The sequence below is a fragment of the Pecten maximus genome, chromosome 18 (genome assembly GCF_902652985.1).
Source record: "Pecten maximus chromosome 18, xPecMax1.1, whole genome shotgun sequence".
NCBI lineage: Eukaryota > Metazoa > Mollusca > Bivalvia > Pectinida > Pectinidae > Pecten > Pecten maximus.
In genome coordinates this window covers 75338-89863 of record NC_047032.1, presented here as the reverse complement: position 1 = coordinate 89863, position 14526 = coordinate 75338, and the positions used below count along the sequence as shown (strand labels likewise).

At 35.0% G+C, this 14526-nt stretch overlaps 2 protein-coding genes across 4 annotated transcripts in view; both read right to left on the bottom strand.

Moving 5' to 3' along the window:
* Window positions 1-14526, bottom strand: part of LOC117316908 (mesocentin-like) — a 68492-nt gene that overhangs the window by 46954 nt on the left and 7012 nt on the right. The window lies entirely within an intron of this gene.
* LOC117316910 (glutenin, high molecular weight subunit DX5-like) lies at window positions 1226-14439 on the bottom strand. Its single transcript, XM_033871689.1, has 4 exons — window positions 14028-14439; window positions 10616-10764; window positions 7295-7363; window positions 1226-6740 (listed from the first exon to the last, which is right to left on the bottom strand). Exon 4 carries the CDS (start codon window positions 6709-6711, stop codon window positions 4258-4260), a length of 2454 nt encoding a protein of 817 aa, XP_033727580.1. The 5' UTR covers window positions 6712-6740; window positions 7295-7363; window positions 10616-10764; window positions 14028-14439; the 3' UTR covers window positions 1226-4257.

Here is a 14526-nt window from a genome sequence, read left to right as displayed (position 1 = left end):
TGTGTGTCTATTTTGAGTATTTACGTATTATGTGGCTATTTCATTCCAGTTTTAGGTGTCTATTTGTCCATGATGACCCACTGTGTGTCTATTTGGAGAATGTACGTGTTATGTGGCTATTTCATTACAGTTTTAGGAGTCTACTTGTCCATGTTGACCCACTGTGTGTCTATTTGGAGAATGTACGTGTTATGTGGCTATTTCATTCCAGTTTTAGGTGTCTATTTGTCCATGTTGACCCACTGTGTGTCTATTTTGAGTATTTAGGTGTTATGTGGCTATTTCATTCCAGTATTAAGTGTCTATTTGTCCATGTTGACCCACTGTGTGTCTATTTTGAGTATTTATGTATTAAGTGGCTATTTCATTCCAGTTTTAGGAGTCTATTTGTCCATGTTGACCCACTGTGTGTCTATTTGGAGAATGTACGTGTTATGTGGCTATTTCATTCCAGTTTTAGGTGTCTATTTGTCCATGTTGACCCACTGTGTGTCTATTTGGAGTATTTACGTATTAAGTGGCTATTTCATTCCAGTTTTAGGAGTCTATTTGTCCATGTTGACCCACTGTGTGTCTATTTTGAGTATTTAGGTGTTATGTGGCTATTTCATTCCAGTTTTAGGTGTCTTTTTGTCCATGTTGACCCACTGTGTGTCTATTTGGAGAATGTACGTGTTATGTGGCTATTTCATTCCAGTATTTGTCTATGGTAATTGACTCACTGTGCCTATTCCGGTGTTAGGTGTCTTTTAACACACAGGTTTCTGTTTCATATAAGTATTTTAATATAGTCAGAAAAAGGGGATGATCATGATCGCCTCACAAGCATTGATGGTTAATTATTACAGTGATAACAAAATGTATCACAGAAAAAGACTGTGACCAATGTCAATATCACCGTTACATTAATATGTAATTTTTTCTGCGAGACATTTTGTCATCACTGTAATACTGGTGATCTTGGCCAGTCTTTTCTTCTTAATTATATCACCCATTTAATCAATTAAACTTGAACATTTTATAAATGTACTAAAGTTGAATATATTGGTATCTGCTATTATGAAATTCATTTTGAGCAATACGTTGAAAAATTCTGCTCATTAAATTACAAACTAAAATTCCATGTCACAAGATACACCACATACCAGTATGAACAAATAGTAGCATTTCTATAAATGTTCGCTCAAAAGGATAATGAACTGATTATTATAAAAAACAAATCAAATTAAGTCCAACTTTTATTTCATAAAGTTTAATACAATATAACAATTTTCTATCACATGAAAATAATACAAGTAACTCCTAGCATGCCATACAAAACTGATAGGCATACGATGGAACAGAAATAAAAACAGAAAGTACTGGATACAGCTGCATTGACAAATTATATACTAGATTTACTCTATCAAACCCTGCCACTTTTAGAACATATTAAGACACAATGATTCATGCAGAATCACCACTATTTTCGCTTATTGCTTTGATGAATTTTCAATCGAAAATAATATTCAAAATACAATTTCGTTGTTTGTGTCAAACAAAGGTTATGTTTTTTCACCTTTCAGAATTATAACCCTTTAATATTTCTTACCTATACAGTAAACATACTTATTTTGGCACATAAATATATTTTAGCACATAACTAAATCTAAACAGATTAACATAATGAAAAGCTGCTTGCCATAGAAAATAATGAATGGAAATTTAAATTAGCGCAATCATAATTTAGTGGAAAGTTTTCAGCACAAAAATCCCTAAAATAAGATTACCACTAAAATATATGTACATTTACAGTATTCTGTTCAGTAAACCTTAATTATCATTAACGTCAAACACAACAAGATACAAGTAACACCTTCAACAAATAATGTCAAGTAAGCCTGCAAAAAATGTAAGCCTCATTTATTCAAATCTATACAGAAAGTTATCAAAAAATTGGTAATAGAAGATTACAAAGCTCACCTCAACCCCTCAAACCCAGGAATGTAAGTTATAAAACATGATCATCCAAGCAGGGAATGTAGGTGAAATCCAGCATCCCAAACCTAGCATGTGTATCCTGAGATATATCAGCCATGGAATGTGAGAACTCACAAAACTAAAGAATACAGCCCTACTGCACCTGACAAAGATAAGTATTCTAAGCTATACAATACGAAGAAAACACTTACACTTGTACCTACTAAATTCTGTCAATTGATAATAAACACACCCTATGCTTAAGAATCAATACAACTTATCCCTTCTTGTTTCTGTTTTCCCCTCAGATAATCCCCCGGTAGTCACTGCAAACACACCAGACTGTGCAACTAAACCGCCAACCATATAGGCCACTGGACATCAACACAGTACTTTCAAGACGATACTGCTCAACTGTAACGGCCACCTGTTTATACATATACGCCCTCATCTAATTTATTGTAATGTTTGCAATGCACAATATATACCACTTGCAAGTGACATTTCTCTTTTGACTCTGGAGTTCACCACTATATCATGAGTCTCATTCCCCAGGTGGTACAGAGCGGCTAACACCACCCTGATTCATCGAGCGCCACCCACTCGTCCTTACACCAGCCTATGCTACCTTGCGCCACTCTACGCCACCCGCAATCCCTATACATAGGGCTGCAGACTTTACCTTTTTCACCTCTGAGGAGTTACAATTTAGTAACTAAACCGGTCAGGTCATCTATAGTGGTATATCGGTACCCACACAATCTGTCAGCCAGTGTCCTTTTCATCAGTCATTTATACTATATCAGCCATGTAAGTTTGGTTAATACATCAAAAATATTCAATTTGACTTTATAAAACTTACATTTTTAGCTCAGATCTTAAATGATGATGATATATGGTAGGATGGTTTGTAATAAATATTTCACTATTATTATCTGACATTGCATCATGATAAATGTTTTGTTTTATTCCAACCAAATATGATCCATAATGTCACAGAAAATATTGACAAATTATGAAATAAACAAAGGGTCTATGGGCCTTAACACTCACTCATCTAACCTGTCATTGGAATATAGTTCTGTTTGACAACCTTGATTATTTTTTCTGCTGAAGACTAATCAACTCTGGCATAACAAGTATAAGAGTAATTTAGACTTTTCATAGAACAACAAAAGTTCCCTCTTTTGGGCAAGAGTCTCTATCATAACCTCCACCCAACCCAAGGAATTAGGACCTCCTTTCATATAAAGTTAAATCAACTTCCCTCATGAATCATCTTGGCTAAGTTTAGTCAAAATCAGTCTATTGTCATACTTGAGAAAATGACAAGTTTTGTCCTAAAATATTCTACAATAATCAGTAAACTTCAACCCCTTCCTGAGGCTAAACAGTAGACTCCAATGACAAAGCTTGAACAGATAAAACCATTAAATACCAGCATTTTTGGAACAGGAGAATTGCAACTGTCCCAGCTATGGAACCCAATTCCTATATTAACTATTATAGTAAACTTTACCAAAGACAGTTTAAAATGTCTCCTTTTCAAAATCTTAGTGTCAACTTGTTTAAGCATACTTATCATACTAAAACAGGTATATACATGTATATACAAATGACATTTACAGTTCATTATAGAAATGAAGCTTTAAAATGTTTCTTCCTTTTGTGTGTAAAAAAAATCCTGACAGACGTTTCATCTATCTAACTGAAAGTAACTATATTGAAAATATACTGCCATATTATAATTTCAACAAGCAGTCCCTTGTATAAAACACTTTTGCGCCAAATTTGTTGTCTGACATCTTATTTCTTGTGATTCAAAGCAGAAATCTTTTTAATTATCAGGTGGTCTGCTCTTCGAGCACATTGACAGTTGGCTTTTGCCATTTTTGCCAGCTGGGTGTTGACTGTTTTTAGATTCGGAACAGTTTTTGTTTCAAGATAAGAGTCAAAATATTGATGCAACTCTCCAACTTCCTTTTGTGTCCAGGAGCACCTTTCAACCTTTTTCTTTGGCCTTTGTCTCTCCTTTTTAAACTCTTTTTCCTCAAAGTCTGCGTCCTCATCTGATGCATCAAAAGTGAATGGGTCGTCTGATACACTGGAATCACATGCTTCCATATTAATATCTGGAACAGCAGCACTGCTGGCCTCCACTACAGCTTGGCCTGAGTCATGTCCCTCCAATTACAAGACATCTTAAAAGCAAGATAGTATCAATTACCCTAAAAATGATTATATATATATATATCATACATACATAATTTAGCGTTTGCTTACAACTACTTTGATTAATTAAAACAAATCTTTCTCCTGTCCCATCATTTGATCTATCTCCTGTCCTATCATTTGATCTATCTCTTGTCCTTTCTCCTGTCCCATCATCTGATCTATCTCCTGTCCTTTCTCCTGTCCCATCATTTGATCTATCTCTTGTCCTTTCTTCTGTCCCATCATTTGATCTATCCCTTGTCCTTTCTTCTGTCCCATCATTTGATCAATATCCTGTCCTTTCTCCTGTCCCATCATTTGATCAATATCCTGTCCTTTCTCCTGTCCCATCATTTGATCAATCTCTTGTCCTTTCTCCTGTCCCATCATCTGATCTATCTTCTGTCCCATCATCTGATCTATCTCCTGTCCCATCTTTTGATCTATCTTCTGTCCTTTCTCCTGTCCCATCATTTGATCTATCCCTTGTCCTTTCTCCTGTCCCATCTTTTGATCTATCTCCTGTGCTTTCTCCTGTCCCATCATCTGATCTATCTCTTGTCCTTTCTCCTGTCCCATCATTTGATCTATCCCTTGTCCTTTCTCCTGTCCCATCTTTTGATCTATCTCCTGTCCTTTCTCCTGTCCCATCATTTGATCTATCTCCTGTCCTTTCTCCTGTCCCATCATCTGATCTATCTCTTGTCCTTTCTCCTGTCCCATCATTTGATCTATCTCCTGTCCTTTCTCCTGTCCCATCATCTGATCTATCTCCTGTCCTTTCTCCTGTCCCATCATTTGATCTATCTCCTGTCCTTTCTCCTGTCCCATCTTTTGATCTATCTCCTGTCCTTTCTCCTGTCCCATCATTTGATCTATCTCCTGTGCTTGCTCCTGTCCCATCATCTGATCTATCTCCTGTCCCATCATTTGATCTATCTCCTGTGCTTTCTCCTGTCCCATCATTTGATCTATCTCCTGTGCTTTCTCCTGTCCCATCATCTGATCTATCTCCTGTCCCATCATTTGATCTATCTCCTGTGCTTTCTCCTGTCCCATCATTTGATCTATCTCCTGTGCTTTCTCCTGTCCCATCATCTGATCTATCTCCTGTCCCATCATTTGATCTATCTCCTGTGCTTTCTCCTGTCCCATCATTTGATCTATCTCCTGTCCTTTCTCCTGTCCCATCATCTGATCTATCTCCTGTCCTTTCTCCTGTCCCATCATTTGATCTATCTCTTGTGCTTTCTCCTGTCCCATCTTTTGATCTATCTCCTGTCCCATCATTTGATCTATCTCCTGTGCTTTCTCCTGTCCCATCATTTGATCTATCTCCTGTCCCATCATTTGATCTATCTCCTGTCCTTTCTCCTGTCCCATCATCTGATCTATCTCCTGTGCTTTCTCCTGTCCCATCTTTTGATCTATCCCTTGTCCTTTCTCCTGTCCCATCTTTTGATCTAACTCCTGTCCTTTCTCCTGTCCCATCATTTGATCTATCTCCTGTGCTTTCTCCTGTCCCATCATCTGATCTATCTCCTGTCCCATCATTTGATCTATCTCCTGTCCTTTCTCCTGTCCCATCATTTGATCTATCTCCTGTGCTTTCTCCTGTCCCATCATCTGATCTATCTCTTGTCCCATCATTTGATCTATCTCCTGTGCTTTCTCCTGTCCCATCATCTGATCTATCTCCTGTCCCATCATTTGATCTATCTCCTGTGCTTTCTCCTGTCCCATCATCTGATCTATCTCCTGTCCTTTCTCCTGTCCCATCATTTGATCTATCTCCTGTGCTTTCTCCTGTCCCATCATCTGATCTATCTCCTGTCCCATCATTTGATCTATCTCCTGTGCTTTCTCCTGTCCCATCATTTGATCTATCTCCTGTCCTTTCTCCTGTCCCATCATCTGATCTATCTCCTGTCCTTTCTCCTGTCCCATCATTTGATCTATCTCCTGTGCTTTCTCCTGTCCCATCTTTTGATCTATCTCCTGTCCTTTCTCCTGTCCCATCATTTGATCTATCTCATGTGCTTTCTCCTGTCCCATCATTTGATCTATCTCCTGTCCCATCATTTGATCTATCTCCTGTCCTTTCTCCTGTCCCATCATCTGATCTATCTCCTGTGCTTTCTCCTGTCCCATCTTTTGATCTATCCCTTGTCCTTTCTCCTGTCCCATCTTTTGATCTAACTCCTGTCCTTTCTCCTGTCCCATCATCTGATCTATCTCCTGTCCTTTCTCCTGTCCCATCATTTGATCTATCTCCTGTGCTTTCTCCTGTCCCATCTTTTGATCTATCTCCTGTCCTTTCTCATGTCCCATCTTTTGATCTATCTCCTGTCCTTTCTCCTGTCCCATCATTTGATCTATCTCCTGTCCTTTCTCCTGTCCCATCATCTGATCTATCTCCTGTCCCATCATTTGATCTATCTCTTGTCCTTTCTCCTGTCCCATCATCTGATCTATCTCTTGTCCTTTCTCCTGTCCCATCATTTGATCTATCTCTTGTCCTTTCTCCTGTCCCATCATTTGATCTATCTCTTGTCCTTTCTCTTGTCCTAAGAAGTAGAAAAAATGCAGGATCAATTTACATGCATGCAGACTTATCAGCTCATGTTTGCCTGTGTTCCTTGAATGAATACCAATGATATGTTTTACTTGTTCTACTTTTGAAATAAAGGTGTGTGAGAATAAAAACTGTTTAACTCCACCCTAACACTGGCTGGAAGATTCTTTTACTGAGAATATTAATTTATGTTATTGATATTTAAATTGGTGGGCAATTTTATCTGCATCAAATGAATGCCTTGTATTAAGTGATTCAACACATTTGTTGCCAGGCTAATAAAGTGGTCAGCTTTCCTTGTTTCATTGTTATTTTACAGATTGATGATGATGTAAAGTACTCATAAATTATGGTCTGATGTTCACCCAAACCAATCTCTATGTTGTCAATTTATGTTGCTGAAGGTAGGTATACAATATTGTAGCAATATGTTATTGGGACCAAGTTTATCAAGCTGCTTTGTCATAGAAGTTTGTACTGATTAATAACTAGTATGTTTAAGATGAATTGAATTGTACAAAATCTTTGTACATAAAAATAAATTACCTATTACCCAGGTTAAATCTTCTTGAAAACATTTCAATGTTTTGAATCGTTTCTTCTTGGTAAGGATGTCTGTAAATTAAAAAGGAAAATTACAAAAATAAACACATTATATTATATATATAAATTATGTTGTTGTTGAAATAAAATTGCACTTATCTCAATCTAAACGTCTTAACTTATTTAACGTTTCTTTTAAAAAGGAATATATTGAGATATTCCTTGTTTCTTGATGAAAATAATAGATGTATATTTCAGAAAATAGAATGATAGATGCTTAAGATTAACATTTTGTACCTTGATTAGTAATGCTTACCAATGAAAATTAATACAGGAAATTTCAAGAAAATTCGCCATGAGGTGAGCATTTGTGACCCACACAAAATAAATGCCACAAATTTTGATAATTTGATGAAAACAAAATCTTTATTCATTTACATTTTAATGTGACTATAAAACTTGACACAAAATTATCACTTTTGCTCACCAGAGGCTAACTAAATTGAAAATCAAAGACGCATTTCATAAATCTCATATGAAATGGAAAGTCATGAAAAATCCTATACATATACATACAGTAAAACCCAACTTACTTGAACTTGTGGGGACCTGATCAATAGTTTGTTAAATACATGGTATTTGAGTAATTAGAGGTTCGTGGAATATGTACCAACTCGGTCGGGACCAAACAAACTGTTCGAGGAAAGAGGGGTATTCAAGTTAACCGGGTTCAATTAAATAGGGTTTTACTGAACATTAGATTTTCATACAAGTATATGTGTAATAATGGAATATCATGTAAAATTAGGTTCATGTTGTAATAAATACTCAAACATTTTTTTTATCCAGAGACATAAAATGAAAGAACAAAGTCATATTTCAATTACTTTCTTTTTACTTGTTAATATTCAAGAAGACTACATGGAGGATATTTACCAGGTAACCGTTTTGTTTTAAAATTATTTTATGAATATGACATAATATTCTGCCAAATAGAATAGAAGTTACAATAACACAACCAGTGGAGATTTAAGTCGGACATTTTGTTAAGTACACGTACTGTCATGCACCTTCATAAGACAAATGACCAGAGTGTTTGAGATGGTAAAGAATCAACCAACTTATTCAGCTGTACTATAATTCTATGTACACTAGATATAAAAGAATCTATGGCCTTGTAGTCAACAGGAAAAATACATTTCTAGGTTTGTGGTCAACAAGGCAATCTGGATATACCACCACCCAGAACTATAAACTGAGACAAGTTGGGCCGCAGACTCAAGGACCAAGTGATTAAACAGAGCGTAGCCAAACCAACTACAGTACATTGTACATGTGTGCATAGGATTTCTGGAACTTGTTATAACTTCTATTCTATGGACTTCACCAACGTTAACGCAACCTGAATAAAATGTTCTGAAATATTTTATCATATTAGCAAAATATAGACGCTATTCAATTTTTCTATTTGTTTCATTTTTAACAGACTATAAGATGGAAAAGTATTTGCGTCAAAAAAGAAAGATTCAGTCTTAGTAATCTTTCACATCACATATTCTAATGACATTATGCTTACCAAGACAGTGTCATTTTGAATGGGATTCTCGATATCAATGCAATTCCATTGTATCTGCCATGTTCTGCTATTGCATTAATCAAGTTTTACTTATAAAACATGCATCAAATGTGTATTTCATCTAGAAATCAAGTGTTTGCGGGAAGCTGCAGAACCACTTGCTTTATATCTTTCCTTCATTTGCATTTTCTAGATGATAGTGGGCTAACAAAGATTGGAAAACCATGCAGTAACAAAACAATAACTCTCCCTTCATCTGAAGAGATTATGCCATAACAAAACTTAAACTGAAATACATTAAGTACCAATTCCTTCTTGTCGATACTTTTCAAATATTAATCCATCTTTTCTAAACTCAACACAGTCTGAAATCTTGACAGAAATTCTGAAAATAAAGAAATCATTAAACTTCATTATTGATCTATATAATGTCCTTTCCTGGAACTATTGCAACCGAGAAGGACTATGTGACTGACAGCTGCTTGACATCACTATATGCTTCAATATTATTATATATCACATGATCGTCTTGTACCAGTATGCAGTTAATTAATAAACCAAATTATCAATTTTATAATTTTGCGTATTACACATGTGCAATATGACCTATCAGCCCTGTGATTGGCTTCAATTTTTCTTTACTGTGACGTTATGTCTAGGACAGTAACATGACACCTGAAAGACTTCCTCCCTGGGGTCAAAATGGCGGCGTTTTACATTTCATTGATGTATCAAAATTGACGTTACACGAAAATAAAATAGATCTAACATTCTTTTACATTTCATGCAAGATTGATGAAACTCGTCACAAACTTTGCAATTCAGATCAATCCAATATATATTAAATCTGATGAAAATATTATTTTCAATATCAACAGCTTCGTAGAAATATAAAGGATACCTAACTAATAACTGTAAACTCTGTAAGATATTGTGAAACGTCTCCAATCCTGCCATACATGGAGCAGGACAGAGACTGTTTTGTGTCAGATTAGGGACGGTTCAGTTTGGAGGAGTGAAAAAGGTTGACTTGTCAGAATCCAGATACTAATTAAGGTATAACTGCTCTGATGCAGTTTATATATATATATAACACATGTACAGTCTAAATATGAATGTTTAATACCCAGTATCAACATTATACACAATATAATTTGACAAAGAATTTCAAAAGTATGGTATCCATATACTTAAGTATTGAAGTGTCTTGATATGGTCATTACGTTCAATATAAATAACAGAGCTTTGCAGGCAAACTTCATACTGTTTGCAGGCAAACTTCATACTGCGCACTAGCGCAATATGATATGTTTACCTGCAAAGTTCTGTCATTGATATCGACCGTAATGACCATATCAAGACACTTCAATGCTTATATTTACATTTCCTATCCATGTTGGTAAGTTATACTGATTTCAATTTGATTAAAACTATGATTAATGATTCATTATCAACATCTAAATTCGTTAAACGAAACAGCCATTTTGACGACGAACCATGAACGTTTCTATGCCAAAACTATGACGTCATAATTGTCGCATGCTGGGTGTCGTTTACTGTCTCTTAAACCGCACGTCTCCTTGGTTAGTTCATATGGTGGCTTTCAGCCACGCGAATGTAAATATATGTCTATGAATTACTAGACTATATTATTAATAGCTAAATTCCAGTTGTGTGTAAATATGCTGAAATTAAAAACAACAACCATGAACATTGTCATATTAAATTCAATAAGTAACAAAACTCACTCTGCTTGATCTGAATTTACAAAAACCAGTGCATTGGTTTCTGTTCTCATGAAAACCTTCACAGGCCATTTCACAACCGTGTCCGTCCCCTTCAGTTTGGCCCAAACAATTTCAGCTGCAGATGTTTCTTTTCTACAACTTTGACTCATCTGTTGAATGAAAAAAAGGTTTTGGTCTATTAATGTTCATTTTAGAAGTCCAAAAAACTCAAATGAATATTTTGAACTTAACATTGTTTCAGCATATAATAATACTCCTGGATAGCATAGCTTTTAACATTGCATTCAACAAGGGATTGTCTGAGAAATACAGGTCTAATTAATCATTTTGCCATGAAGCCAAAACAAGTTTGTTGCATTCTACAATATTTATACATTATATAACTATACAATTATGGACTTTTTACTTGGTTAATATGCTGTGATATTGACCAGAAGGAAACATATTGACTGAGGCTGTTTTATCATATAGCAAGTAAAGATTAAAGATGATAAAAGTGAATTTCAAGCTCAACACATACAAATGTACATGTCTCTAAATGTACAGGAGCCTGGAGAGCAAAGCGCAGGGTCATTTTGGAGATTCTACCAGGTTGGTATAAAACCATATTGACTGAATGTGAAACTTGCAAAAGACAGAAAATGCATTATATCTATCTTGATAAAGCATGAAATTTACAGTGGGGAACTGTGACCTCGCAATGATTATGGCATATCATAAATATAATATTAACTCAGTGTTTCTAAAAGTAGAAACATCAGGTTAATATCACAAATTATGGACCTCAAAGTAACCATTTTTAGCCAATGAAAATTGAGGAAAAATGGACCATATCTAATATTATATTCTAAGCACATTTCTATTACGACAGAAAATTCTCATTTAAACCTTCCTAATGCAAAAAGCATATTCTTTAATGTCTACACTAATTTTCCAAATTTTAGCCTTATCACAAGCAACCACATTTAATTGGAAATATCAAACAGTAAGCAGATGTCAGATTCAGTTCTGTGCACTTTCTGTCCATTGAAGATAAATAAAAATGATGTGTGTATGTTGTTATCTTATCAAATGTTGTTAATCCGTATTCTTTTTATTCCCCTACTGGTGAAGCCAGAGGGGACTATTAGTTTATCATTACTGTCATTACTCGTCGGTATCAGCCACATGCTTTATACCATGTATTCCTTGAACTATTGACCAGCTCCCCTTGAGTTCTAGTAAGTGGGGTTTTACTCTATATTTTTGAGCAGGTAAAAAATATAACCTGAAATGCAATGATTACCTCCAAGATTATCAACAAACTTATTTAGGATCACTTACTCTTCAGACTTCTTTCTTTTATCCTGTCAATCTATACTTCAAAATATCAAAATTTTCATACAAACAGAAAAAAACACAAGCTTGAAATTCCCCAGCAGAAAAGAAAGTTAGATAGTTCATACCATCAACAAATATCTCCAAAACATCAAAGTCAAAGTCAGAGCAAAAGCAACAAGCTTCTGAAAACTCAAAGTCAGAAAAAAACCCAATGAAACCAGCAGGAACATCACTAACATCAGCCATAATGACCCTTTTCCCTTGCAAATAAAATTATGTTCTAGCTCTAGCTGTCTTAATATCAATGTATGAAAATATTCAAATCCATAATATATATGGATTGAAACCAAATTAATGGACAATATAAGTCCAATAATTCAAATAACAGATTACAGGTTAGACTGACATGAAATTTAAACCAAAATCTTAAAAACTAGCTATTGAAATCAGAACTTAACCAAATATCCACCAAAGCATATGCAAGTTATGTCCTATTTTCATAAGCCTCAATTTGAAAATGTGATGTCATTTCCTGTTTGATCCATAATACACTGTGGGGTTAAAAAAAACTACCACAGTGCCACTTCATATATCTAAGCTATAATTCTAGCATAATTGTTTAAAAGAGGTTTTTTTATGCATTTGTTCACCTGCATGTTCAGAACTTGAAGAAAATCTTACACATTAATTACTTTGCAATAATTATTGTTTTTAGATTTGCAGTCACCAGCTGAACCAAACATACAATTTTACTTATTTCAGTCTCAAAAAGCAACTGAGATATATATTGTTCTTGATTATATGTTCATCACACAAAAGTATTACGCAAGGTTAAAAAGTTCAATGTATATTCTTGTGTGTATAAAATTACTTGCTAACTTTCCCTGATTGGGATGGAAACTCCTGTTTTTTACATTCAAGTAAGACAAAAATTATGAACAGTAAAACTTCCAATTGAAAAAAAACAAAAAATCAATAGGTCAGAAAGAGCAGCTAAATCTAAGACAAGCTATTTAAAGGAATAAGTTTATTAAAAGGAGGTCTATATGTTATTGTGGCTTGAATTTTTTATAGCATATGCAATCACCCACAGGATATTTTGTCTAAATGCCTTAATATATTGGTTTTTAATGCTTAAACACTAAAGGATTCTTGTGTGTCTAAATGTCTGCCATACTCTTCTGTCCATGTAATGTGTGTCTATATTCTTGGTCTTCAAGACTTAGTCACAAGAATGCAAGATTGAGGAATTCATAAGTCCATCATTCTTGTGTGCCTAAATGTTCATCATACTTGTGAGTCTCTCTTTCCAAGGACCGTGTGTCTATGTTCTTGGTCTTCAAGACTTATTTATATGTCCATCATTCTTGTGAGTCTAATTGTCCATAATTCTTGTGTGTCTAAATGTCCAGGGATTGTGTGTCTACTCTTTATCTTCAAACCTTAATCATAGGAATGCAAGCTTTAAGGTAGAAGAGTGTATATGTCCAAAACAATTTCTTCCGTCTCTTTTTTTCATATAGGCCTGAACATGTAAGTCTATATACTTTATGTACTCACACTTGAATTCTATTCCACATGAAAGAAACAAACTGGTAATCTCTACTGCAACTTCAAGAGATGTTGTTCTAAATCCAAATTTAGGTCTTCCATCTTTCCATGCTGTTATAAGTTTACACTGAATGTTTTGATGCAGAAGCATGGAAAATGCTAACCTTACCTCTGCAAGGTTTGGTATGTAAATTTCAACTATCATCAGTTACTGTAAATCGGTATTCCAGGAAAAAAATAGTCTGGACCATTGTCTAGATACACTGTATAAAAGCAGAGCAATAAGAATAAGAATAAACAGAATGCCTCCAAGTATCACACAGCTGACTATGTCCCCTTCATCCATTTTGAGCAAGACCATAACATGTGTTTACTTTACTAATTTTTAGAATGGAAAATTAGACACACAATGTATATATGTCCAAAAACATTCTAAACTGTGAACAAACATTTCTAAGAATGAATGCACACACATTAAAATAGTTAACAAGTAAAAATCATTTTAAAATTCAAACACTAAAAACTATTGTACAAAACTTACCTTGAGTTCAATATTCAGCTGATCACATCTTTTCCTGAAGACTCCATTTTCTTTGTGTGGCTATTGCAAATACCAAGAGTCTGATGCAACATTGTGTGGCTATTGCAAATACCAGTCCAATGTAACAAGCTTTCTGATTGGATGTTCACAAGCTCTCCTTCCACAGCTATAGATGAGTCTGATTGGATGATCTAAAACTATTCTACCAACCATTTTTAGAATACAGTACAAGTCAACCTATGGTAATGTCCAAGTTCTGGACAATTTGATGGACAGATCATGGACATACTACCTTATGTGGCTATGGTTAGAAAAACAAATAGACACATAAAACACATGCCCAAGCATTTTCCTAGATTTTATTGTGTGTTTAGACACACAACTCAAAATAGACACACAGTATCACACTGGGCTCAAAAATAGACACACAATGTATCCCTCGTGAGAACGGATGGAGGGACGGACGGACCACGGACCACGGACGCAGGGCGATTTGAAT